The sequence below is a fragment of the Acanthisitta chloris genome, unplaced genomic scaffold (assembly GCF_000695815.1).
Source record: "Acanthisitta chloris isolate BGI_N310 unplaced genomic scaffold, ASM69581v1 scaffold2650, whole genome shotgun sequence".
Classification (NCBI taxonomy): Eukaryota; Metazoa; Chordata; class Aves; order Passeriformes; family Acanthisittidae; genus Acanthisitta; species Acanthisitta chloris.
The window spans coordinates 2,148-26,418 of NW_008650878.1; the positions used below are offsets into that span (position 1 = coordinate 2,148).

The window sequence follows — 24,271 nt, forward strand, 5'->3', positions numbered from 1 at the left end:
CAACTTGTTATTTTTCTAGACAAACAGGCCTTTGTGCTTTTGCCCTTTCTCTTCAGTATATGCCAGAGCACTTGCCAGAACACAAAGCACTCTCCAGTGACACAGCACAGTATTTCCAAGGAGAGCAACAATTCCTTATACATATTTTATAACAAACAAATGAACTAATACATTTTTTATAGACTGAATGCTGTAAAAAATCATATTATAATTCACAGAAGTCTTTGGCCCACATAGCCCAGAAGTATATTATAACATCACCAGCTTTGACAGCTCAGCCAGAGTCGTAGCCTACAAATAAAGTGGTAGAGCCCTGAATTGCTGCAGAGGTGTGTACCACTGCTCCCTGGCTCTCAAAAGGCAACCATCAGTGAATTTATTCCTGATCCTGTGTTTTCCAGCCCAGCCTAGGTGGTTCCATTGCTCACTATTGCACAGGACATTTCCCCAAGATACTGATTACAGGAGTGTGCAGCCCACGCTCATGATTTACTTCAAGTATTATCACAGCCTGAATGCTTCCAGCAATAGAGGGTGGTGCAGGGAGTGTGGGAGGATGGTTTTGACAGTGCAAACTGTCACATCTCTGCTGACATCTTTATGGCAACCAACAGATTCTGCTTTACAGAAACGCTGTGTCGCTCTAAACTCAGTCCTTCTTGCTGTTTGCCTTTTAATGCAACACTCATGGATACTTTTGGCATACTTAGAGGCCATTAACTGTTCATAAGTATAAAGAATTCAACCACAGGTAGTGATGGCTCTGAGTCAGCTGGTTAGTGTGCTCAGAATGGAAATGGTTTGCAATTTCTTTTCCACCTGTGCATAAATTTGTAGCTCCAGGCATTTCAGTCCTTCTCAGAAGACAGAATAGCTTGAAAGATTCTTTATCTCAGTGTTTTATCTTCCACTTCTGAAAGTTATTTTCAAAGAAGAGATGAATACACTCCCAACCTTAAAAATGTCATTTTTAGGGGTTGAAATCCATACATAAGGCAGTGTAGAGACATCAAGACAGAGTGTTCTTAATAACCAGAGGTCTCTCCTTGACTGTTTGCCTGCAGCAGCCCCTGACTGCTCTACCACATGGCAATTCATTAGGATAACAGGATTGTGATCTGGTTTATGTATCTCTGTGTTTGCAGGGACTACTACATAACCATGGTGAAATGGGCAACCAGCACCAAGGTGGCAGTAAACTGGCTGAACAGGGCCCAGAACGTGTCGATCCTGACGCTGTGTGATGCCACCACTGGAGTCTGCACAAAGGTAGGAGAGCAAAACAAAGCACTCACTTGCCATGGGTTTTCATAGCTCATGCCAGGAGAAAGTATTTCAATTTTACCTTGTGACAAGTCAGCTGTAACTGACTTGGCAGACACAGAGTATAAACACTGTTCACTATAATTGCTTCTTTTTTTTTTGACCTAGAAAGTGAAGAACACTGTGTATGTGTAAGAGAGTGATCACTTGTCTTTAAATACCTGCAAGCACACACACATCGAGTTTGTAGCCTGAATATCTTTGCTACATTCTAGTTCAATGGCATTATATATATATTTAATGGCATTGAAGCCAACTCGTGCTTATCTACACACATTTTAATTGCAGTTAATCAATCCCTTCTATTAACACACTAATATAAATAGTGTATTAATACAAGCTCTGTAAGTATTAGCAGATTCTATCTTTTAAACAGGCATAGAAGTTTCCACAGTAGAAAACAGTCCTGATGTACCTATCCCTTGAAGAAATGATGCAATTTGCTGCATAGAGCATGGTGCAGAAAATATCTCAATAACTTTCATTTCAACATTTATTTATTTCTTAAGAACCTTTCTTTCTTTGGGGAATAATGTATCTTGTGGATTTATATGTTTTGTCTGTATGAGTAAAATACTTCCTGAGCTAGTGCTTATTCATCAGAGAGGAAAGACAAAGGAGAACAGCCACTGGATTCCACTCCTGAAGCACACATTTACACAGTTTCTTTGTATTTCTGAACAACCTTTCAAATTCAATTCAACAGCTTCTTGCACTGATAAGTAAAATGTAATACCTGCCAGGTATGATATTAATGATCTTTCTCTGTTTTAGAAACATGAAGACGAGAGTGATGGCTGGCTGCACAGACAGGTAATAGTGATCATCTCTTTGAAGTCAAGTTTTTGGTAGGGTTTTGGTTTCATTGTACTTTCCCCAGAAGAGAAAAACTGATTTCCAGACCTGAGAAAGATACTTGGCAGATAGCATGATCTGTAGGATAGAAAAGAGTTTCTCAGTAACAAACAAGTCCTTATTGAAGATGCCATATTCTCTGGTAGGTCCCATAGTTCTTAGCCTGCTGTTTATTTGGATTTCAAAGAGATGAAAAGCTGATATGCGTGGAAATTCACCCACTGACAGTATCTGTGTAGGACTCAACAGCATCCAAGGTAGTCCTCTCTACCCTTCATGGAGACTGATGATGATTTAAAACAGTACAGTGTTGTTTTCTAGTCCGTAGTCAGAAAAGAAGTCCATTGTTGAAAACAAATCATCAAAAGTCATTTTATTAAGAGGTCCTGTGTGCATTCAGAGAGAAAATCATGCAGATAGGACTTGTAAGTCACTTAAGCTACATTTGATGATTCTTTTCTGTGTTACTCTGCAGCTATTTGCAGATGTAAGAAAAGTGTAAAATGAAATTAAATCTTCAGTGGGGCAGTATAGACAACGATGGCTTATGTGGAGCATGGAATGGGGAGAAAGTGCCTGATGGAATTTAATATCCTGTTTTAACAGACAGCTGTATCACATAATTCTTCTGACACTGAAACTGGTGTGTAATACTATTACTTTGTATGGCTTTGTAATCCAATCCCCCAAATGAAATAAAATGACAATGAAAATAAATGCTGAAAGAAATAGAAGTAGAATACAGGATAGAAAAAAAATAACCTGCAAGAAGTTTTGATTAATGGGACTTTTCTATTCTTTCCTCTTTCTTTTCCTTATATTTTTTTTTAGAGGACTGGTTTGTTTCATCTCTTTCTTTTCCTTTTATTTTTTTTTTTTAGAGGACTGGTTTGTTTCAACATATGTCTATATATAAAGCCTGTAGATATCCAGCATATAAATCTCTGGAATATCATACGTAACACATTCCCAGGAGTCAGTTTGTGAAGTGACCTCAGATTTGATTAAGCTGTTCTTGAGAGAGAAGCTGTGATATCAATTTGGCCACAACACTGAACTGTTTTTCAAGGGATGTGTGAATGCCAGACAGGGAACAGCATGTCAGATAAAGATCTTGTACTGTGTATTTTTCCAAGACCAGATTTAAAGCATTTCACATTTTTGTCACAGCTTGTTCAGAGGATCCAAGAACCTGTAAAAGCCACACTACAACAGTTCATAGCAAGAATAATGTTCTCCTTTGTTCCAGTGGCTGTCCTGCAGCAATGGGCTATGTCTGATCCAGATAAAGATTGGTTGTACAGAAGAAATGGATTTTGTGCTCCAAGCATTTCAAATAATCTTTTGGTGTTTGTACACAAGTGTAGGGTAAAAAGGCTGCTGAAGTATTCTTGACATTCATAAGGACTATGTTGGCTTGAGTAGGAAGCCAAAGATTAAAAGACAAGCCAAGTCAAGAGAAAATTAAATTGCCCAGATTTTGTATATTTAAAAGCCTACAACTTCAGAAGATTAATTCATTTTGTAAGTTCAAGGGTAGTTGTAATCCTTTCACTGCTATTTACTGTGATGTAGTAGAACTTGTGTTTTATAGTCTTCATGCAGTAGAGTAGAACTTGTGATTTTGCACTGCTGTGGCTCTTTAGTCACTTCCCTACTATGTGGACAGGCATTAAAAGATGGTGCTTTATCCTCAATATCCAAAGTAAACAATCTGTCAGTCTCTAATGGGCCTGCTCCAGGCAAATATATTTTGTTTTATTACGGCTCCAAAGAGCATCTACTTTGTTTGAGAGTATCCACTTAGTTTGATGTTAGAGAAGGATGTTCATTACAGCCAAATGAGTCAGACATCTCAGTATTAAACTAAGATAACACTTTCTATGGACTTTGAAGACATTGATAGCACCCTGCAAAAGCTTTTTTAAGTGTCTGAGGAATTATAGAGCTCTTTTGCCTGCATTTCTGACAACAAAATTACTTAAAATTCTAGTTTTGACTGAACATGATTATTAGGATAATTGTATTTTCTACATTTACCTTTTATTCTATGGCACATTAATCTGGATATCTGGCAAGTTATTTTCATGGCATGTGTGTCTGAGTATGAGAATGATGTAAAATGTGAAATGATAGTGCGAGTCCCCTAACCTCTTTAAGGAGAAAATGGATTTCACATCAGGCAGCTACTGAAGGATCTCAGGAATGTGACTTCACTCACAATGAAGATTCCTTCCTTGGTTGAGACATTTTAATATAGGTATATACATATGAGCCAGGTGCCCAATCCCCTCTGTAGACAGCCTGTGTGGTGAGCAGTGTGTTCACACAACCAATAGACCCAGAGCATGGTGCAGTCCACCCTGAAGTAGACACCCAGTGCCTGCTTGGCCAACTTGCTCTGTGTGCTCTTGACCAGACCTCCTATTGAGAAGTAGCCCAGTGTTAAATCAATAGGACCTAGGAACACACCTGCTTGTCTCATTCTTTAACATGCTCCTTCAAAGTGCTCCATACACATGGTTTGAAAAGCATACATAGGCTTTACCTTTTTCTTGGGAATTTAAGTGCATCTGGTCTTCCTGGAATAGGGACAAACTTCATAGTAGTCTGGGAGCAGGACACAAGGAGATAAAATCATCAGTGTCAGAAGATACTTGCCAGAGACATGAAGGAGTCACCAAGGGTGACAGAGTTGACTCTTTCTCAGCTGTCTCAAATACTGGGAGTTCTGAGATAGAGAATACAACGCATGAATTTTAATTTTGTTGTTGTAGTAGTAGCATTTAATAGTCTGTCTATGGAAGGTCACAATAAACGATCTCATGTTTCCTTCTGGGCTTAAGTTCTTCTTCTGTAAGTCCAAAATCTTTTGAGACCCTCTTTTCAACACAGGAGAAGAGAAATAAATAGTGTTATCACTGTCTGTGTAGCTGAAAAAAACCCTCTCTTCAACACAGGAGAAGAGAAATAAATACTGTTATCACTGTCTGTGTAGCTGAAAAATAGGATAAACTACTTAAAATATAATGAAAAATATACAGTATTAACACAGGATTTGTTAGAAAGTATCTGTCACTGTCAGATGATGTGGCACATACTCACCAAAACTGTCTAGGGAATCTGGAAGTTTTTGCTACTTCTATTTATATACTTGCTTGTGCAATTCTGAGCATAAGAGCCAGACTGAACTTTACCCATACTTTTGTTTAAACATATAAATTCTTTGGAACAATAATTTTAGCTGTAAACAATTTTGTTTCAATTTTTGTGAAGAAGACATTTTCCAATAGTACTGGTCATGGTCATATACATACAATGAGTGAGCAAGGGAAAAATAAGACAATTTCTGAGCACTTGCTGAAGGTAAACTTTACTAGCATTTTAATTGCTTTATTTATTTAATTATGAATGTGGCCTGAAAAAACTTTCATTACAAACCAGGGTGCAATTGCAACTGCACCAAAGGCTGTAGGCTTTGACATTGACATTGGCAGGACTAGGAAATTACCATAGAATTGTTTAGAGACCTATAACCTCCAAAACTGCCTGTGTGGGCTGGCTGCCCTCCCCTAAGAACAGTTTCTTTGGGTTGCATTTTCCTTTCCAGTCCTCCTATTTCCCTAGAGTTTCAGATGACCTAAGTTTGAAACTAAAGACTTGCTCGGTCACAGCATTTTTCTTTTACTACTCCCTTTCCTTAATCCTGACTCCATGATAACCCAGTAATTATTCTTACATTAGTTAATAGGAGGCATGAAATGAGATTTTTTTTAAAATAAAACCAGAGTTCAGAGCAACTTACGAACAAGGCCCACTTTTTCACCCTGGAAAGCCCTTTTATGAAATGAGATTTTTTTAAAATAAAAACAGAGTTCAGAGCAACTTACAAACAAGACCCACTTTTTCACCCTGGAAAGCCCTTTTGTCATGTATCAACACCATAACTGACCTAATGTTGGCCTAAAGACAAAGGATGCAGCAGAAATAGGACCCAGAGACCCATAACTTCAATACCCAAATTAATCTGTCAGAGCTGAAAAAGCAGCTTCTGGCTACAAACAGTCTTTTTGATGCCTAAATGAAGAGTCCTGATTTCATCCAGTGGAGGGGATCAGTACCAAGGAGCATGGGCTCCTCTCCTCTCCAGTTGATGATCCTGTGTTTTGGTGCAGGTGCCTTGGCTTCAGAGATGGCCATAGGTGTTGTGCACCCAACCAGAGCTGAGTGTGGGGACAGGGATGGATGATGAAGCTCAGCATTGCCCCAGGGACAGGGTGTGTCAGGAGACAGAAGGAGATCTTCCCTCTGTGCCAAAAAAAGGAGATGACTTCATTGTCCCAGTAGAGTCAATGTGCATGTTGAGTGTTGGGTTTTTTTTGGGGGGGGACTTAAATGAAGAGTTACCAATATACAAAGGAGTAAAAGGATTTCTATCACACCTCTGTTTTTCAGAACTATGGACCCATGACACATAAAATATTGAGACATTTTCCTGAAATAATAAATACCTACACAGAATTAATTCTAGGATGGGGACGAAGGTGGATCAAACAGAAAGGGCAGGAGACTGCTGAGGAAGGGAAAATGCATCAGAGGATCAATTGGAAAGGATTGGGCTATTCAGGTTAATTGGTTTCCTTTTTAAACTTGAGGATGAACCAGAAAAATGTATTTCTAATGGAATTATAATTCTCAGTCAGTAATAAACCCAAATTTCAAAGAATCTGCTTTACCACCGATTTCTGTGGGGAAATGGAGTCCAGCCAAAAGCATGCAAAGCACTGTAGAAGAGCAGGAGGCAGGCAGTGTGTTAAGCACAGACACACAAGTTTGGAGCTGCAACTTGTGGTGCTGCAGCATGATGCCTTTGACCCACGTTAATGTGTGGGTCTCCTGGTGGTGCTGTACTTCTGGGTCTACATAGCTTTCACACATTTTTGACTCACCATAAAGCAGGTGATTCCTCTTTCAAATATTTGTCCTAGTGCACATTTGATCATGCAAATCCTCAAGGTCAGAGACACTTGTACACTCCCCACCATCCTGCATGGACCTTGCCTCTCCTTCCTTCACCAGAGGAGCCTTGAGTGGCTGCAGGGCCAGTGTTGCTCAGTGATCCATCTCCAAACACTATTGAATGTACTCTACTTTTTAAAATTGTCAGTCTTTACTCCAGGAATTTGTGTTCCTATCTAAGACCTACAGAAGCTCAGACTGCATTTAGCATTGTCCCCTCACTCATCCTGATTCTGCCAAACTTGGGATAAGCCTCTGAGGCACTCCTTGGTTTCTTCTCCTGATCATTTGCCGATAAACTGACTTGTGTTTTGCAGCTCTGAGCTCCAGAATGAGTCCTTCAGGACTGAATCCTTCAGGAGGTACAATCCCCTCCAGCAGCCTCCTTTCACCTTCTTTTCCACTAAAGCTGAAGGCTTTGGTAGCATCATTTTGATACATAGGAATAAGCAAGTTGCTGGAAATGGAGTTGCTGCCTCTTTCTTTTACTGATAGCAATGCAGGTTTGTTAGTCCCATGAATTCATTCTCCAGACACAAGGTCTTCCTTTATTTACTGATTATCCTTGAACTCTGAGGATGACTGGGAATATTTTAATTATGTGCCCAGTGTGGTTCCCTACAGTATAAAATCCTGTTCCAAGAGAATTTCAGCCTGTCCCCCCGTTTACCACCTGGGATAAGTCATCAAAATTCTGGTTGCATTAATGTGTTGTCTTTCCAGCAACAGGAACATGCAAACAGGCTATCTTGGAACATCAGCCCAGTGCTAAAAACCTCAGATCTGTCATCTATGCCATGAACCTCCTTTCTCTGTAACTCTGAAAGAACCTCAGACACATCTGCACAGTGCCTGCTCTCACTGGCAGAGACATATTGCTGGAATATATAATGCAGGAGGCACAGATATAGAAATGGAGGGTGAACTCATTGCTACTTACCTCAGTAAAGAAAAACCTGTCAAGCAGAAGGTTTGCCTGAGCTATCATAGTCATTATTCAATGAGGTTTCTTCTGTCTTGAAAGACATTTGGAAATAATATAGAACTTCATGTTTCAGGTTCCAGGACAATGTCAGAAACAAATGAAACCATTATTTCATACAGCTGCAACAAGCTGTAAATGGGCATATTTTAAAATATATTGAAAACTTAAGCAGGGGAAAATAAAAGGTAAAAAAGGACAGTGTGAGCACCTAATAGAGAATTGATGAATCTGATACACAGTGGAAAAGAATTAATCAGTAAAGAAGTGGGAGCAAAGGAGCATACATTATGAATAATTTGTTAGCTTATGAGAAGTAAAAATGTTTATTCCTTTGCTGTAGGTGTTTGCATTAGCCATAAATCTCCCAGTACAATTGAGCACTTGCTGGTTCATTGTAGTATCTTGGCACATGCCAGGCAAAAAGCCATGGTGTTTGATTAACACTGAACCAAAGGAGGACCCAGAGGAGGCTGAGCAACACTCTCCTTATTGACTGCCCTTGAAGAAGAAGGGTCCATGAAGGCATGGGCCAAGGAAGGCAGGGCTCATCCAGCCACAGAAAAGTCTGATATCACAGGAGGGGTTCTGCAGAGGTTCAGCTCTTTATTTAGTCCCAGCTACTCAAGATTCAGAGTAAGTTTCATGTAGCCAGTTACCTTGGTACAGTGCTCCTGTGTCACACCATGTGGACCATCCTGCTTTCCCTTCTAATCTGCTGTTTAACTATCTGATGCAGTGGAGACTTCCATGTGCCTCAGGGTTCCTGTACAAAAAGAAGACACCCTTCCAGGAGATGCTTGCTTGCCATATGTGATGTTTGATTTTTCTTCTGTTGTGTCTCTTCTATTTCTGGTCGGAAGTTCCAGTCACCCAATAAAAGTCAATCACCACATTCACCTGGGAGCTCTGTGTCAAAGACAGTTGTGCAAGAGATCCTCTCCTTCATAAATAATTCACTGAGAGGAGCATTTTGTAAGAGGCTTGAAAAACACAGCAGCTAGTTGTTAGTTGTGTTTCCTCGAGGACAGGAACAGATCCATTCTTCCAGGAAAGTAAACAAGGCTTGTCATACTTGTGCCAGCAAGGTTCAAGCCAGTTCTAAAGGCTCTATTCCAACTGCCCCGAGCAGTCAGCTGTATATGTGTACTTTTGGCTTTGCAAATGGGAACTGACTTTATAGCCAAGGAACTCTCCTTGCTGCCTGTCTCCCTGTCTTCTCACAGCTGGAAGGTGTCTGCTTTCCCAAGAGCAAGAAGCAATAATCTTCAAAACTTTCTCCAGTTTCCAGTGGGCTTTTTGTTTGCCTCGGGTTGCTGTCAGAGAGCACTCTCTACTTCACTGTGAATTAATTTCACAGAGTTTCACAGTGCTGAGCAATTCTAAATACAATAAATTAACAGTAACACAATCCTTAAATTTGCTGCCTACAGAATGAAGAACCAATTTTTTCCAAGGACGGTCGGAAGTTTTTCTTCGTCCGAGCCATTCCCCAAGGAGGACGTGGGAAGTTCTACCACATTGCCATGTCATCATCACAGGTGACCACTTGCTGTCACTGCTTTGGGTCTCACCTGAGGCAGACAGCAACAAAAAGTAGTGTCTGTGTTTGTACTGGCAAGACTGGGAGGTGCAAATGTAGAAAGATCTTGTGCATAAAAGAAAACCTTCGATGATGCTTTATTGGGCATAAGATAATATGAATTTCCAAATGAGATAATATAAAACCAAGGTCAACCAACTATCTTTTTCCAGACATTATCATGGCTTTGTTTTGGTTTGGTTTTTTAATGCCACCTTAGTTATAGGTGAATAAGTAAATCCCTGCCCTTCCATAAAGGATTAATCAGAAGCATGTGGGCACGCTGGATTAGACCAAGGGGTTTGAAGCTGCTCTGTGCTGAATTAATCTCATTATCTTCAGTGGTGTTATGGTTAAGATGATTCTAGCTTTCTATTATTTCTGTGCCTGCAGATTCACTGAAATAGCAGGTGGAGTGGTGGAAATTACAGATGCATGGTTTGTTTTTCATGAGCAATGGAGTCAAAGGAGCTTCCTTTTTCAGAAGGGGAGCTTTGCTCAGATATCATCTGTGACAAATAAAGAAATCTAATTCTCTCTTCTTTCTGGCAGCCTAATAGTAGCAGTGACAACTTACAGTCTATTACATCTGGTGATTGGGATGTGACAAAGATATTGGCATATGATGAAAAGAGGCATAAAATGTAAGTAAACTTTGGCCTGACAAATCTATCTTCCTTTGGGTAGCCGTGGGCTATAGGGTCAGTTACAATGGTATTATATATACATCTGAAATGTATGAGCATAAGGGAGTGGAGATAAGAAAGCAGAATTTGTCTCCATTTTGGCTTGACCTCTATTACATACATCCTGTCTTATGTTGATTTTGTTTGTACAGTTCAAACCTCTCTTTCTGTGACTGTAAAATATATTTATGCAGAGGAGTGATTTCTCCTGCTGCAACTTTTGATATTAGCCTCTGAAGGATAGAAGTCTATTTTCATTGACTGCCTAGATAGTCAATTTTAAAAAGAATCTTTTGTTGACCTACAAAAATATTGATGCATCAGAGGGCAAAAAAAAAAGTATTTAGTTAGAATAATGAAAAAAAAAAAAAGACAAACTCCCTCCCCTAAAAAAAAACAAAACAAAAAAAAACCCAAGCCAGAGAAACCCTCACCCTTTTTCACACCTGCCTTTTATGCCTGTAAAATATCTTCCCTAAAGGTTCACTTTTACAAATACTCTTAAAGACATTACATAAGAAAATATTTAGAAGGCTTTTCTGGAATCAAGTTTCAGGTGATACAAAGTTACCTCTCAGTTACTTAAGGTCACTGAACAGTTGAGTAAAAAGACTCTGTAATCTAATAAATGAGTACAATTTTTCTTCAAGGCTTTTGAATGGCCTCAATTACCAATAACTTCAGTACGATATAGAATTATAGAAACACAAAATCATGGAATGGCTTGGGCAGGAAGGGACCTGAAAGATTGGCTAGTTCCAAATGCATCTGAGGGATCAATTCAGACCTCACATGCTGGACTGAGGTTGGCCACCTCCAGCAGCACCTCTATTGTCCTCAGAAGCTGTCACCACACCACAGACCTTTGTTGCTTATCCAGAAAGAGTTCACTACATTCTGAGCACAAAACAAAGGTGATGAAGTGTTCTTCAGCTCCATTCTCTGCCTTCCCTCTTTCAAAGAGGACCTTTCAGTTGGTTTTACATCACAACCTGGTGAGCTATCTAACTGGGCAAAGCATGAAAAGCAGTCAGAGAAGTTAAAAACTGGTTCTAGAGAAAGTAGAAAGGTGTTTCAAGGAAATTCTGAGCCATAAATCTTGAGGTAAAAATGTAGATATGTTTCACTTAATCACTGGATCCTTTTTGATCCACTAACATGACCAGTCTAGGACCCAAACCCTTCCATGTTTGTTTTTACTGCAAATGCAGCCTCCAACTTCCTTGAGCCTCTGCAATGATGTGTCCCTCTGTGTGTTTATTGTTTAAACTCACCTTGCCTTTACAAGATCAGGAAAATGGAGATGTGAATTGAAAATGTTGTTGCATGTGATACTTCTAAACACTCTTCTAATGATACAATTGCCTTTTGATTTTCTCCCCACAGTTATTTCCACAGCACAGAAGATTTGCCAAGAAGGAGACATTTATACAGGTATGTGCTTTACTAACTTCACATACAGAATTTCCCATTTCTTCAATCTTACACTAATCATTGCAGAAGCAATGGCAATAGAAGCAGTTTCTTGAGTTTTTGTCTTTAATGGCATTGCAAGATCTTGCAGTGTGTCACTGGAAGAGACAGAACAACGTAACCATAGTGAACAAAATGCTTGACACTTGGAAATGTTTTACATTTAGCAATTTTCTCATATTAATGCAAATTTTAAATTGGTCTCAAGACTGGTTGTCACAAAACTTTCCAACAGAACTGCTTAACACTTGAAAGAATTCAGAATTACAGAAACTAATGGTATAAACTGGTTTTACACTTTCAGAGAGCAGTTCCCTTGGAAATTTGATAGCTCTTCATGAAACTGAAAAGAGTTAACAATATATTATGTATACAAACCATTTTCTGCAGCTCCAAAAGAGTCAAGTATCCTCCCTATGTGTATGATGAGTAAAGAGTTGATTTATAGCAAGCTATCTGTGTAGTTGTTGTGGAAGAGGATTACGAAGGGGAGGAAACCCAAACTCTTAAATAAACATTTTGGAATCATTTTTCCATTTGTCCTATTTCTCTGCTCAGTCATCCTCCTTCCATCACAATGTCTGCAGTGAAGGGCAGAGCTGGTAATGGCATCAGTTCATAAGGGACAGTCAGTACATTCTCCTTCTCTCACATGATGTCATACCCTTTTTTATGCTCAGTGGGAAGGAAACTAGAGTAAGCTAAATTACCTGTAATTGAATCATTTTTCCCTTTCTAGATCTCTATGCCTGTTCACTGCAGTCCACAGTTTTTTGAGAGTAGCTTAGCACAGTGTTTATTTTCTTGATGAAAAGGTGAAAACAAGTTCTATTGACCCTTTATTTCTATTGAAATGAGAAGAAAATCTCACTTTAAAGCTGCCCAAGAGCTGTGGCATGAGTCAAAGTGCTTCCCACCCCTCCTCATCTTGGCATGCCTCTCACCCTGGTGCCTCACCTGCCTCACCTCCCCACATAGGGAACAGAGAAAGAGATGCCCAAAATGTCAATGTCCTTGACCTTCCTTTGATTACAGTGACCTTGGTCTTGCTTCAGGGAGTGGATTTCCTGTGCTGGGTGGTTTGTTTCTTGTCCCAGCCTCAGGGCATCAGCCTAGCAGCAACTTTCATATATGTTCATTGACAGAGTTCCACTGGAGCCCTGACAGCTGATATCAGATGAAGATCTGTTTAGGGCTTTTTTCTTTTTTTTATGTCTGATTTAGTAGGTTTAATTAGGATTCAAGTCAAAGAGACAATCTGAGCCTAAACAAGAACCAAGAGTTACTCACTTCAGTCTCTGTGGCCCTATAAAAGTTGTTCAGCCTCATCTCTTGAAATGGTAGCAAAACTCACTCATCTGCTTTACAGTAATACTGGGAAGATCTATTAGTTAATATTCTTAAAGTTGCAAAATGCTGTAGTGGTGCAAAATGTTCTGCACTTCATTCTTCATCATGTAGTAGACTCTTAGGAGCATTTCTCTGCATATGGACAGGCCACATTACCTTCTTCAGAAACAGATCCCTAAATACAATCTTTCCTTTCTACTTGGATGTTATAAGAGCAATTACTTAACCCCCCTAAAAAGGGCTTTGGCCTCTGAGGCAGCTGCTAGCAAATCAGACCCGTGAGGCAACCAGTAGCAAACTTAAAGAAAGCAATTCCATCTCTTTATAGTCTGTTATAATATAAGTAAATGTGGAAATAGTGCTCCTTTGTTTCATGCCTTCACTCACTGAATTATGACTTCTTCTTGTGGAATTGTCACCATCATTTCTTTTAAAACCTGTACCTTCCTTCATAACCACCTGACCTTGCAAAATGACATCAGTATCCATTTATATATTCTCCATTCAGGCAGAGGAAAAAAAAGCCATTACTGCTATTTAAACTCAACCAAATGGAAATGCTTTGTCTCTTACCAATGTTGGACACATTATATTTATATTCTTGTTCTACAGTAAGGTTCAAGTAATGTTGCTTTCAGATAACATTTGCTCAGTGACCTTCATGGACTTGTATTAACTTTTTCAGTGCAAGCACAAATGGAAACTTCAACAGGCGGTGCCTGTCCTGTGATCTGATTGAAAACTGTACTTATTTCAGTGCATCCTTCAGCCACAATCTGGAATATTTCCTCCTGAAATGTGAAGGTATGTTGGGTTCTGTTATTGCAGTTGTTGTGCCTAAGGGTAGGATTTAGAGCCAGCATTGGTATCTTTAGACACCCCATGTACCTGTGAGCAGCTTTGAAAGACTGACCATAAATACTTGAATCACATTGCTTTTAAAGCTTTACTCTTAATATTGTTTTCTGCGTTTTTATTTTATTTTTATAGAAAGCAAATATTTGCCACCTTTTTCTGTACATATATGACTATTGAAGATAGAGGTACATTCCTCTAGCCACTCCAAACATCCTTAAGTTAAAGTAACAGCAAAACCTGGAGGATGTAAAATAGCAGTAAATTTATGAGAAAGAAGCCAGTGAGGTGGGATTGACTGTGGGTGACTGGAACTGAGTTCTAAATACCAGGGGAATTCAAAGCAAGCTACAAAGAAATGACAGTTTGCCAAGAAAAGGCAGTTGCAGATAGGTACCTAATGGATAATGTGAGTACAGAATATCTAGTCCTTCCCTGCTCATTCATCATAAATTTACCTTAGCTTGGCATAATCTGCAGGTCCAACAGAGATTTCCTGAGTTGAAAATGCCTGTGAGTATCCAAGAAGCTAAGGATAGAGGACATTTCAGGAGAAGAATCATAAAAATCAGTTTTCTGCAAGACTCTGTTAAGACTAAATGCAAAACTCCATCGCATTTCATCCTATGTAATTTAATCCTGCTTAATTATCGTAAACTGCACACACAATGCACACTCTGCAATCATCTGCTGCTATGGGTGAAGCTGCTCAAGTGGCTGCATGCCCTCTGAAACAGGGTTTGCAAAGCAGCAAGCCAACAAGAAATGCCTGATTTTCAACAGCTCAGGAGGAAAGTGAGTAGGTTTATTGGATATTGGATATTCTAGGAAGGAATTCTTCACTGTGAGGGTGGTGAGGCACTGGCACAGGTTGTCCAGAGAAGCTGTGGAAGTGTTCAAGGCAAGGTTGAATGGAGCTCTAAGCAACCTGGTCTAGTGGAAGGTGTCCCTGCCCATGGCAGGAGAGTTAGAACTAGATGATTTTTAAAGTTCCTTCCAAGCCAAACCATTCTATGATTCTATGTAAACAAACGTGTACAACATAGGAAAAAAATGAGTGATGTTACAGAGCAGCTCTGCTGAACATTAGCAGTCTATGTGGCAATGCATAGACTGCCCCTTCCCTGACTGGCAAGTATATATTGCTACCACTAACTGTTTGTGGTGAATACCATGGATAAAGAAGGAATACTTGAAATGGTAAAATGGGAAATAATCAAGATAAAGTGGAGAAATAAAATGGTTAATGTAGTGCCAAGCTAAATGTCTGGACTTGGACAATTGTAAAAACATGTTCTTGCCCTAAAAGGGAAAGATTGACTGCAGGTTGAGGGCATTTAGAGGTAATAAAAAAATTAACTCTTGGTAGAGTACAAAAAAATAGCATTAACAGGACAATGCACTAGATACTTTAAATCTGAATCTATAGCTATGGCAAACGTATGCAGAGAAGTGTCATGTGTCAATAAACATTCAGTTCTGTAGTAAATGTGATTATGTTTATGAAGTTTGTCTCTTAAAAATAAAAACCTTGTAGACTTTTCTTCTTGTTTTCATTTTGAGAACAGCTGTCAGGAACTACCAGAGACAGTGTCCATCTCCTTTGCAGCAAGATAATTGTTTTACTGTAATTTGAAGCATTTGTGAATAACAAGATTAAGGTTTCTAAAAAGTCTAATCAACAGTTATGAGGCGATATGGTTTTGATTACATTATGTCTCATTCACAAAAACCTGCAGCAATACCTGAAGAGATTAATGAGTTTTATTAGTGTGTACATTAATCCAGTACACAAAATAATTATTTTGCATAATAAACTGTGTTCCAGATTCTCAGCTGCTATAAACAATGCCTCCATTATAATTTCATTAGAGTTTGAGCTGTTTACATCTGCTGAATTTGTCTTTGTCTGAATTTTCATTGTACAGGACTAAATTCTCTACCAACCTCCATGTAGCACAAATGCAGCCCAGCTTGAACTATGGAGCTAAAGTCAGTGTCTCCATTCAGACACCTATGAAAAAATATATATACATGAGAAAATAGAGAGGACTTGGTAGGATTTCAATTTTCAGTGATTTTGTAAACATATCAGTCCATTGCATCTGGTGGAGTTACTACTTATTTACATAACTGAAAGTGAGAAGTTTTGCAACTTCTTTGCTTTCAGGCAGTTTACAGGAACATTTCTTTTTAGCACTTTTTATGTAGGATCCATCTAACTTCAGATATCTGCTATGGGTACACTTAGAGCAGGGACAGCTTACTTTGGTTCCCATTATGGCTGATGTGAATCAGGTCAGTGGAAACATCTGTTCTGGCTGAAGTGCAGATTTCTGGATAAAGGTAATCATCCCATCAGACTTTGGTCATATAACAAGGTGTTATGGATGGATGGAGAATCACTGGGATCCACTAATAGGAGAGGTCCTGTTACACAGCTCCTCAGGCTGCTTAGTCTGAGCTTGGCCTTGCCTTGTTTTCTCATAGTATTATGTCATTGCTTATACTCAGGTAATTTTTCTATTAGCAGGAAATTCTATTTATTCATATACACATATAACACAGAGATGGAAAAGCTGCTTGAATGAGGATATATTGAGGAGCTCTGCTTGTCCTGCAGCTGATCAAGCAGGCAGAACAGCATCAGCCCCCCAGAGTGGCCAAGTGTTTGTTTACAATGTCTGCTACCCAAGGGCTTCTGCCAAGAGTTCCCATCTCTGATTCCCAAAAAACCCACAGTTGGAGTCGATGTTAACGAGCAGACAGTGGCAGACAGTACCTATTGCTGTTTGGTGCTTTCTTCTCCATCTGCACTGTATAAAAGCAGCCAGAGCTCAGGTCTTGCTGTGTACTCTGTGACTGCCTACAAAAGTATGTGTAGCAGTCACTGGAGTATGACTTCATGGCAGACACATATATATCTTTGAAGGTATCTAAGCTAAATGATTTTACTGTGATCAAGCCTGTAATAATTTTTAAAAACTGTTTTTTCTCAGCTGTCCACAGGACAAATGCATGGGCAGATATTTGTGGCTTGAAATCAATTTCTGTACTGACAGAAACTAACCTCCACCATACCTCAGTTTCAGTCTGTTCTCTGCTTTGTAACCTTCAGTTGCATATTTTGCAGAGTTTAGAGAGACAGGCATGACTGTGGCTCTGTTTAACTTCTCTAGAATGGATGGCAAAGTTTGTAAAATTTGATTAAGAAACTGATGGTTATTAAGTACTCTGTGATGCTTAAATGAAAGGCAAGGGAAAGGGAAAGCACATTTAAACAAAACAAAACCAAGAAAGGTCTGGCATTGCTCATTTGATCCCAAAGGTCAAGAGCTGGAAGTTTTCTACTCACTGCTTTAGTACAATAAAGGCAACATATAATTGTCTAAAAGGATTTTTTATTGTCCTACAGACTACACTTAACAGCTGTGCTACCTGGAGCAGGCTGAAATTAAAGAAGGAGTGGACTATAATAAGAGGTAACCTCTCTTGAAAGAGGACAGTGTAATGCTTACTGTCAGGAGGCAACATTCATTGTAATCACTCTGTCCCAGAAGGCTAGTTACCTTATTTTTCATCTAATTTTTCTGCTCATGATTGAATTACTGTAGCAGGATCTCAGGAAACATGATGCTTTGCAGACTTCAGTTAGATTATCTCCTCTAGACACTGTTGAAAAAGCAATATCTGCTGGACCAAGGTCACTCCTACTGTCATTTTCATCATAAAATATAGGTTTACACTTCTGTCTCCTCTCATAAACAAGCACAGGCACCTTCACAGATTCCTTCTAAAGGTAAACAGAAATAAGATCTAGATGGAAGTGGTTTTCTACTTTACACATACATTTATTTGAGGATGTGTTGGTTTTTTTCTCAACTGGAATGGGATGTAAAATTCAATCACATAGAGAAAAGGATGAGAAATTTAAAGTTTTGGCTATGGAAAGCAATTTAATCCTGTTTCTTTAGTGGGACTCAGACACATAAAGTGCAAGGCTGACTGACATGAGTCAGTAAAGCACTGGAGCCCATTGTTAGGTGATAGCTCATTCTCCTCTGAAGGATGAAGCCTTATCAGTGACTACCACTGTAGTCAGCTGTGTAACATTTCAGTGTTTCCCTTTTAAATAGATGCACCTTGTCTTCAATGCTTCCTTCCCTCAATCCCCAGTGTAACCTGCAAACACTGTTAAAATTTGACTCCTAATGAGGTTGTTCATGGGGGAGAAAGGACATGCCACCATTTCTGCTGCAGTCTAACTGGTACTCTGACAGGCCTTGTAGCAGCTTTGGTGACAGTATCTTCACTCTCAAAAAATCTGTGATGCTAGTGAGACTTTTACTTGAACACACAGAACTAGAAAAGGTTTTCTGGATCCTACATTTCAAGTCACTGGTGGTGCAGACAGTGGCATTATAGAGTCCTTTATATTAGTTGGTCCATCTCCACCAACTGACCACAGCCATAAGCTGATCCTGGCCAGCTCAGCCAGGAGATGTGTGAGGTTTGCCACAAAGGGTTAATGCCTGCTAGCTCTGAGACAAGAGGTATAGTGAGGAAGATCACTGGCACATGCATACATTACTCAGTTAATGTCATTTAATGCACGATGAATATGATGGGGGGGTGTTGTTTATAGAATGCCTACCAGCCTGCTAATTAAAGTTCTCTGTAATTATGCATTATCAGGAAGGGATTAATCATTTCTAGGGATGACACGAAGAAAACTGGTAGTTGAACAGAGAGGAGAGGACTGTATTGAGGGCTAAGAGAAAACTCTTGTCTCATACTTGACGTGGTTGCTGGTGAAGTGCCTTTGCCACTGCACTATTATCCTTCATTCTGTGACCAGTCTGGGAAAAATCAGCTTCCACTTTAAGAAGAGATAACAGTATAACAGAACTGGGAATAGAAATCATTTTCTGTAGATCTCAAGTCCTTTCTCCTTTTCCAGAAACAGTAAGATTGTTTTTTTCAAAATACCACAAAATCACTACAGTTTATACTAGCTCTTCAAAGATTGTCTCTGCTGTAATCTATGTTTGTAGCTGACTGGTATCCTTTACTGTCAGTACTGTGCAGGTCAAATGACTTTGAAAGCCATCTCTGATAAAAGGAAAATAGACTCTTCTACCAAAAATGTTAAAGCACTGTCACCTGATTGGAATGTCCTCTCTGGCACTGTGGTTCTCAATAGCTTAGCCTAAATGCTGTAGATCAGTAATAACAGGTAACAGGAATGAATTTCTTCCTTTCCTAGCAGGCAACTCTAAAGCTGTAGAGCAAAATTATATGTTGTAACTGAGCTGTGCTTGATAAAATACCTAAGGAACCAACAGGAAAGGGATTTATTTGGGTATACGTCTGCTTTTCCCCAGGTGTGTCCTCTGAGCCAGCAGCTGTGATGACAGCAGCTCTGTAACTGCACTCCTGGCCCTGTGGCACTGAAGGATGCCTGTAGGCCTGGGAAATCTTTAAAAATAGGATTTATAGCCCTCACATCCTGCCAGATAAAATCATGTTTCAATCCCTTTCACAGATAACAAGTGGTGCAAAAGCACCAAGTAGGAAACCTTTGCAATTTAGAGATGTCCTTTGAGGGTGATTTATACTAATGAAGAAGTAATGCAGCCAAATTAGTGATAATCTGAGTCAAGTTCCTCGTGCCATTGTACATGCAGTTCATTCTGTCTATGATTTTCTGAGTTTTAAAGTCAAGTGCTGCAAGTTTATTCTTTACAGAGGCAGCATGTAGCTATAAACTTCTCAACTCCTTACACTGTTTCTTGAGAATGTAATGATCTTCTTTCCTCCCTCTTGGTGGAATTTGGAAACACCATCTGGACATGGGAACACTTAGGAGCATTACATGCTGCTCTCACTTAATATGAGCATTAAAAAGTCCTTTAGTTATTCTATATTTCTTTTATTTTCCAGATTTTTGTTGGACATGGGATAGGAGCATAACATGCTGCTCTCACTTAATAGGTTTATGCTGAGCATTAAAAAGTCCTTTAGTTATTCTATATTTCTTTTATTTTCCAGATTTTTGTTGGAGTCAGCAAAGGCTTTCTCTACCAAGTTTCATCAAATGATCTGGCTCTGCTTTGTGACAGCTTGTCCTGACCTTGTGTTTAATCACATTTTAGCACCATAGAGTCCAGAGCACAATTTAGCAAGGTTCAGCCTTCCAGTATGGAGAGGTCTAAACCCACGTTTTGGAATCCTTTTAGATATCTAGATTGTTCTGCCCTCTGATGTGGGCACAGCACAGACTCCTGCCCACACAGATGATGCAAGTCAGAAATGTATGGTACTCCTGGAGTTTACCATATAAAGAGAAATTTTTCGCGTAGGCGAGTCTAAGTTACAAAAGGCATTGAGTGAAATCATTGGTTTATGATGAGGGTTGCTCAGCATTTGTGCTTGTTTGGACCAGGATCTAAAGCCAGGTTCATGTGCTTGATTAGTGCCATCTTTCTAAACCCAATTAGTGATTGTTCACTAGCCCTTCTCCTGCTTTCTTTCAATAACATGGGAAGGGCTTCTTACTAAAACCCATGACCCAGCACTCCTGTGCAAGAAAACTTTTAAAGGAGGCTGGAGGTGGTCAGAAAAGTGGGAAGACTGGGACATTAATACTGCCTCGTGCCACATAGCCCAGTCCTGCACAGCATGAGATAAGCTCTGCCAGCAGCTGGGTGGGTGGGAACATCCTTTGAAGCTCAGCATCCAGCATCCAGCACCATTGGCATAGCTCAGCTCAAGATTTAAAACCCAGGATTTATTTACTCTTGTTTTTTTGAATGTGAGAAAACATAAAATTCTGGGCATTGTTTCCAGCACTGTGACTATACTTAGATGCCATTACTGCATAAAAACTTTGTCTTTTTTGAGGAGATGCATATTTTGGAAAGTCTTGTCATATCTTATTCTCTCATGGGATTACCAGTTGATTTGGATAGGCTCAAATGCATTCCAAAGAAGAGCTAAATTAAAACTAGTAAATTGCTTGGATTTGTTGATGAACTTCACTAGCAAAGTAATATTTCATTTTGCCCATCTTCTTATAGCTGCAGTCTGTTTCATCAGCACTTTTTGTAATACTGAGTTTAGGGAACTCTTTTCCCTGAAAGTCTCATAAAATCCTAGAAGTATGACTTTTAATCAACAAATACCTTCACATAATGTACTTGTTCCAGCACATCACTCTTGAGAAAATTTTGTCTGTAACATTCATCAAAAAAACCCAGGGACTTCTACTGCTAAGAACTTTGTAAATACTGTCTGAATTCTTTCTACCTTGGTAAAGAAGATCATGACATTTGTCTTTCACCATGAGTGAATCAAATCACATTTTTCTTCATTTTCTCTGTCAAAATGTGGGGGGCATGTCACAGAGACATTGTTGGCAGCAATTTTTTCTTCTATGACTCTCTGAACAGGAAGAGCTTAATGTTATTTAACATCTCAGGATAATCTTATATTGATATTTATCAGGATACAGGAAGAGGGACTAGAAGTTTTATTGTTGGCAAAATAAATACTGCACTGTGTTTAATTTGAATTATGGAAAGATATGAAAAGCCCTTTGCAACCTTTCCCCAGATGATCATTTTCATGCTTTTACCACATGGGGAGCAGAGGTAGAGTGAGAATTAGTGATGTGCCTATGGACACATCTTGAGTCAACTGTCATGACCCCCATTTCCCTTCTCATATTGCAAGACAGTACTCTGAGGAAAAGCAGCATTGGCTCCTGGAACAGACCAGAAATGTGTCTCCCTCTGTAGCCTGTCTCCATCAGTAGATAGTGAATAATTAACCCTCTCCAGGATTTTTGCAATAATGCACCCATCAGGGACATGTCTGCCCAGCTCCTGCAATAAGAGGTTGGTTCATGCCTTCAGGCAGGAGAATAATGAACCTCTTTCTACATCTTTCTCAGTTCCTTCATTTAATCAGACCTTTTAACCTGTGCCATTTGGGCCAGACCTACCATCCTGGGAAAGCAATGGAAAATCTGGAGACAAGGATTTTTTTTACTGGCTATGGATAAGCAGATGTCAGAAGCCATAAATTGGTGTATGACATCTACCCTTCATAAAGCACCAGTTCATAAAGCAACATTTTGGCCACAGCATCTAACTACATTGCCCATGTATTGCTTTGCCTATCACGGAGAAATCTTGCATATCACAGTCTTATCAATAACATTCCTGGAACCAGATTGTAATTAGCAGTTGTTATGCTCAGATAAACATCAGTGCAAGCCAAAATGAAAGTACACAACTTAGTTCTCCCTGGACACATTTTGACTATAAAACAGCTCAATATTTAGGCTAATATTTCTACAAAAAGCAGGTGGATTGCTTTCTTTTTGTTCCTTTCTTTGTTACAAAATAATCATGTCATTTGTATACTACTGTTGGATTCTCTAAATCCTGAGTTGGATGTAGACACTTATAATACATATACTTACAAACAGGTGGTTCTTATATTAGTAGTTTTAATTTGTTGGCCCATACCTAGACATGGACAGTTCCAAGACACCTTTGGTAACAGTGGTCTGAGAAGTCCTAACCAGCTGCCAGATGCTACTTAGGATGCACAACTTTGATTTTTTTTTGCTGTCACAAGCTCCTTTAGAGAACTCAACCAGGGCTTGTAATTCCAGCTTCCTAGAGGTGTTGTGAAAATAAAATCCATTACTGACTGCAATGCTCAGATGTGCAGTGACAATAAGGGGCATAGAGGCTCCTAGATGGATAAATTACCAGAGTGGTTTTGAAAGGTTCAGTGAATCTTCAATTTATTCACTGCAGAGAAACCTTCCTAGCAGAAACACAGCTATTAGTATGCAGGAGAGCACTCCTGTAACAAAACCAGCATGTAAAGTGATTAAATCATACTGGAGTGAAGAGTTAACAAGGCATGGCCACAGACATTTGCTGTTAGCTCACAGCTCCGTGCGATGCGTTGTCTCAATAGCAATTCAATAACAAGTCTGTAATTACACCACAAGCCTTTAGAAGTGTGGGGCCAGTCCTCCCAGGTGCTGGATGCCCCTAACTCCCACCACCCACAGTGAGAGCTGGGAGCACCCATAGCAGCAGAGGAGCCCCTTGGTATCTTGTAGGATGGGACTCCAGCAAGACTAACCTCCTGTTCTCCTGCAGCATCACGCAGTGCCTTCAGAGACAGGCAACAATCTCTTGAACAAGGGATTGGATTCTGAGTTATAGCAGCAGTAAAGCAGTTATGGAAAATAGAATAATCCATTTTTGCTTGAAGTATGTCATGCGTTATATGTTGTCATAGCACTGTGAGTGTGTCAGGATCTGGGAGACCTGATGCAGCTGCAAGGGGAAATATCTTCCTGCACCTTTTTTGGTTTGCTGGGTCCTTAGATGAGTATGTGTGTGCAGTTTGCTCCTTGTGGGGGTTATGGGGGTATGGAGCTTCTAGGAAGGATTTGAACAGGGAAAAAAAGCATTTGCTTGTCAACTGCTACTGGGATGGTGTTTCATTAGGCGTGTTTTCTGTCAGTAACACCCAAGTTAAAATGGTAGAAACTGTTTTTCTTGCTTTTGGGAGATGAAGAAGCCAAAGCTCTTATTTAACCTCTCCAGGAAACCACTCCATGTGACTTGGAGTATCTCTGACAGACATCCAGGGAAAGCTTGTGGTTGTGGGTCCCAATATCTCACTCCAGGGCCTGAAAGAAACATTGATGCAGAGGGAGGAAATACCTACATTTAAACTTATTTAGGTAGAAAACCTGATGGCTGGCAATATTCCTGAAGCATATGACTTTAGTGTCAACTAATGATGTCATAAAACTGCCCATCATGGTAAGGGCAAAGCATCTTCGAGAATTTCCAAAGTAATTCCCAGTGAAATTCAATCCCCAAGAGGTGCTATCCCCATGTGACTGCACAAACTCGACATCCTAGCCAAAATACCTGTCCAACAAAATCCAAGATGCACAAGAAACATGGAGGTGCTGTTAAAGTGCAGCTAAATGTCCTGCAATGTGCTGAGAGCCTCCGGAACCAGGCGTGACCCGGCCGTGTGCCGCAGGTTCCCACCCAGCTGGATGCTAAATGAGCACAGCAGCATGCTGGTGCCTGGAAGGCA

At 39.7% G+C, this 24,271-nt stretch overlaps 1 protein-coding gene across 1 annotated transcript in view; it reads left to right on the plus strand.

The window, feature by feature from the left end:
* Positions 1-1,145: 1,145 nt before the first annotated feature.
* The window catches only part of DPP6 (dipeptidyl-peptidase 6), a gene marked incomplete at its 5' end in the record, with an annotated part of 49,389 nt that continues 26,263 nt past the window's right edge, over positions 1,146-24,271 (plus strand). Inside the window, 6 exons of the mRNA XM_009070473.1 lie at positions 1,146-1,269; positions 2,098-2,136; positions 9,613-9,720; positions 10,314-10,405; positions 11,834-11,881; positions 13,956-14,074. Of these exons, the coding sequence (XP_009068721.1) occupies positions 1,146-1,269; positions 2,098-2,136; positions 9,613-9,720; positions 10,314-10,405; positions 11,834-11,881; positions 13,956-14,074 (530 nt within the window). The remainder of the gene's footprint in view (positions 1,270-2,097; positions 2,137-9,612; positions 9,721-10,313; positions 10,406-11,833; positions 11,882-13,955; positions 14,075-24,271) is intronic.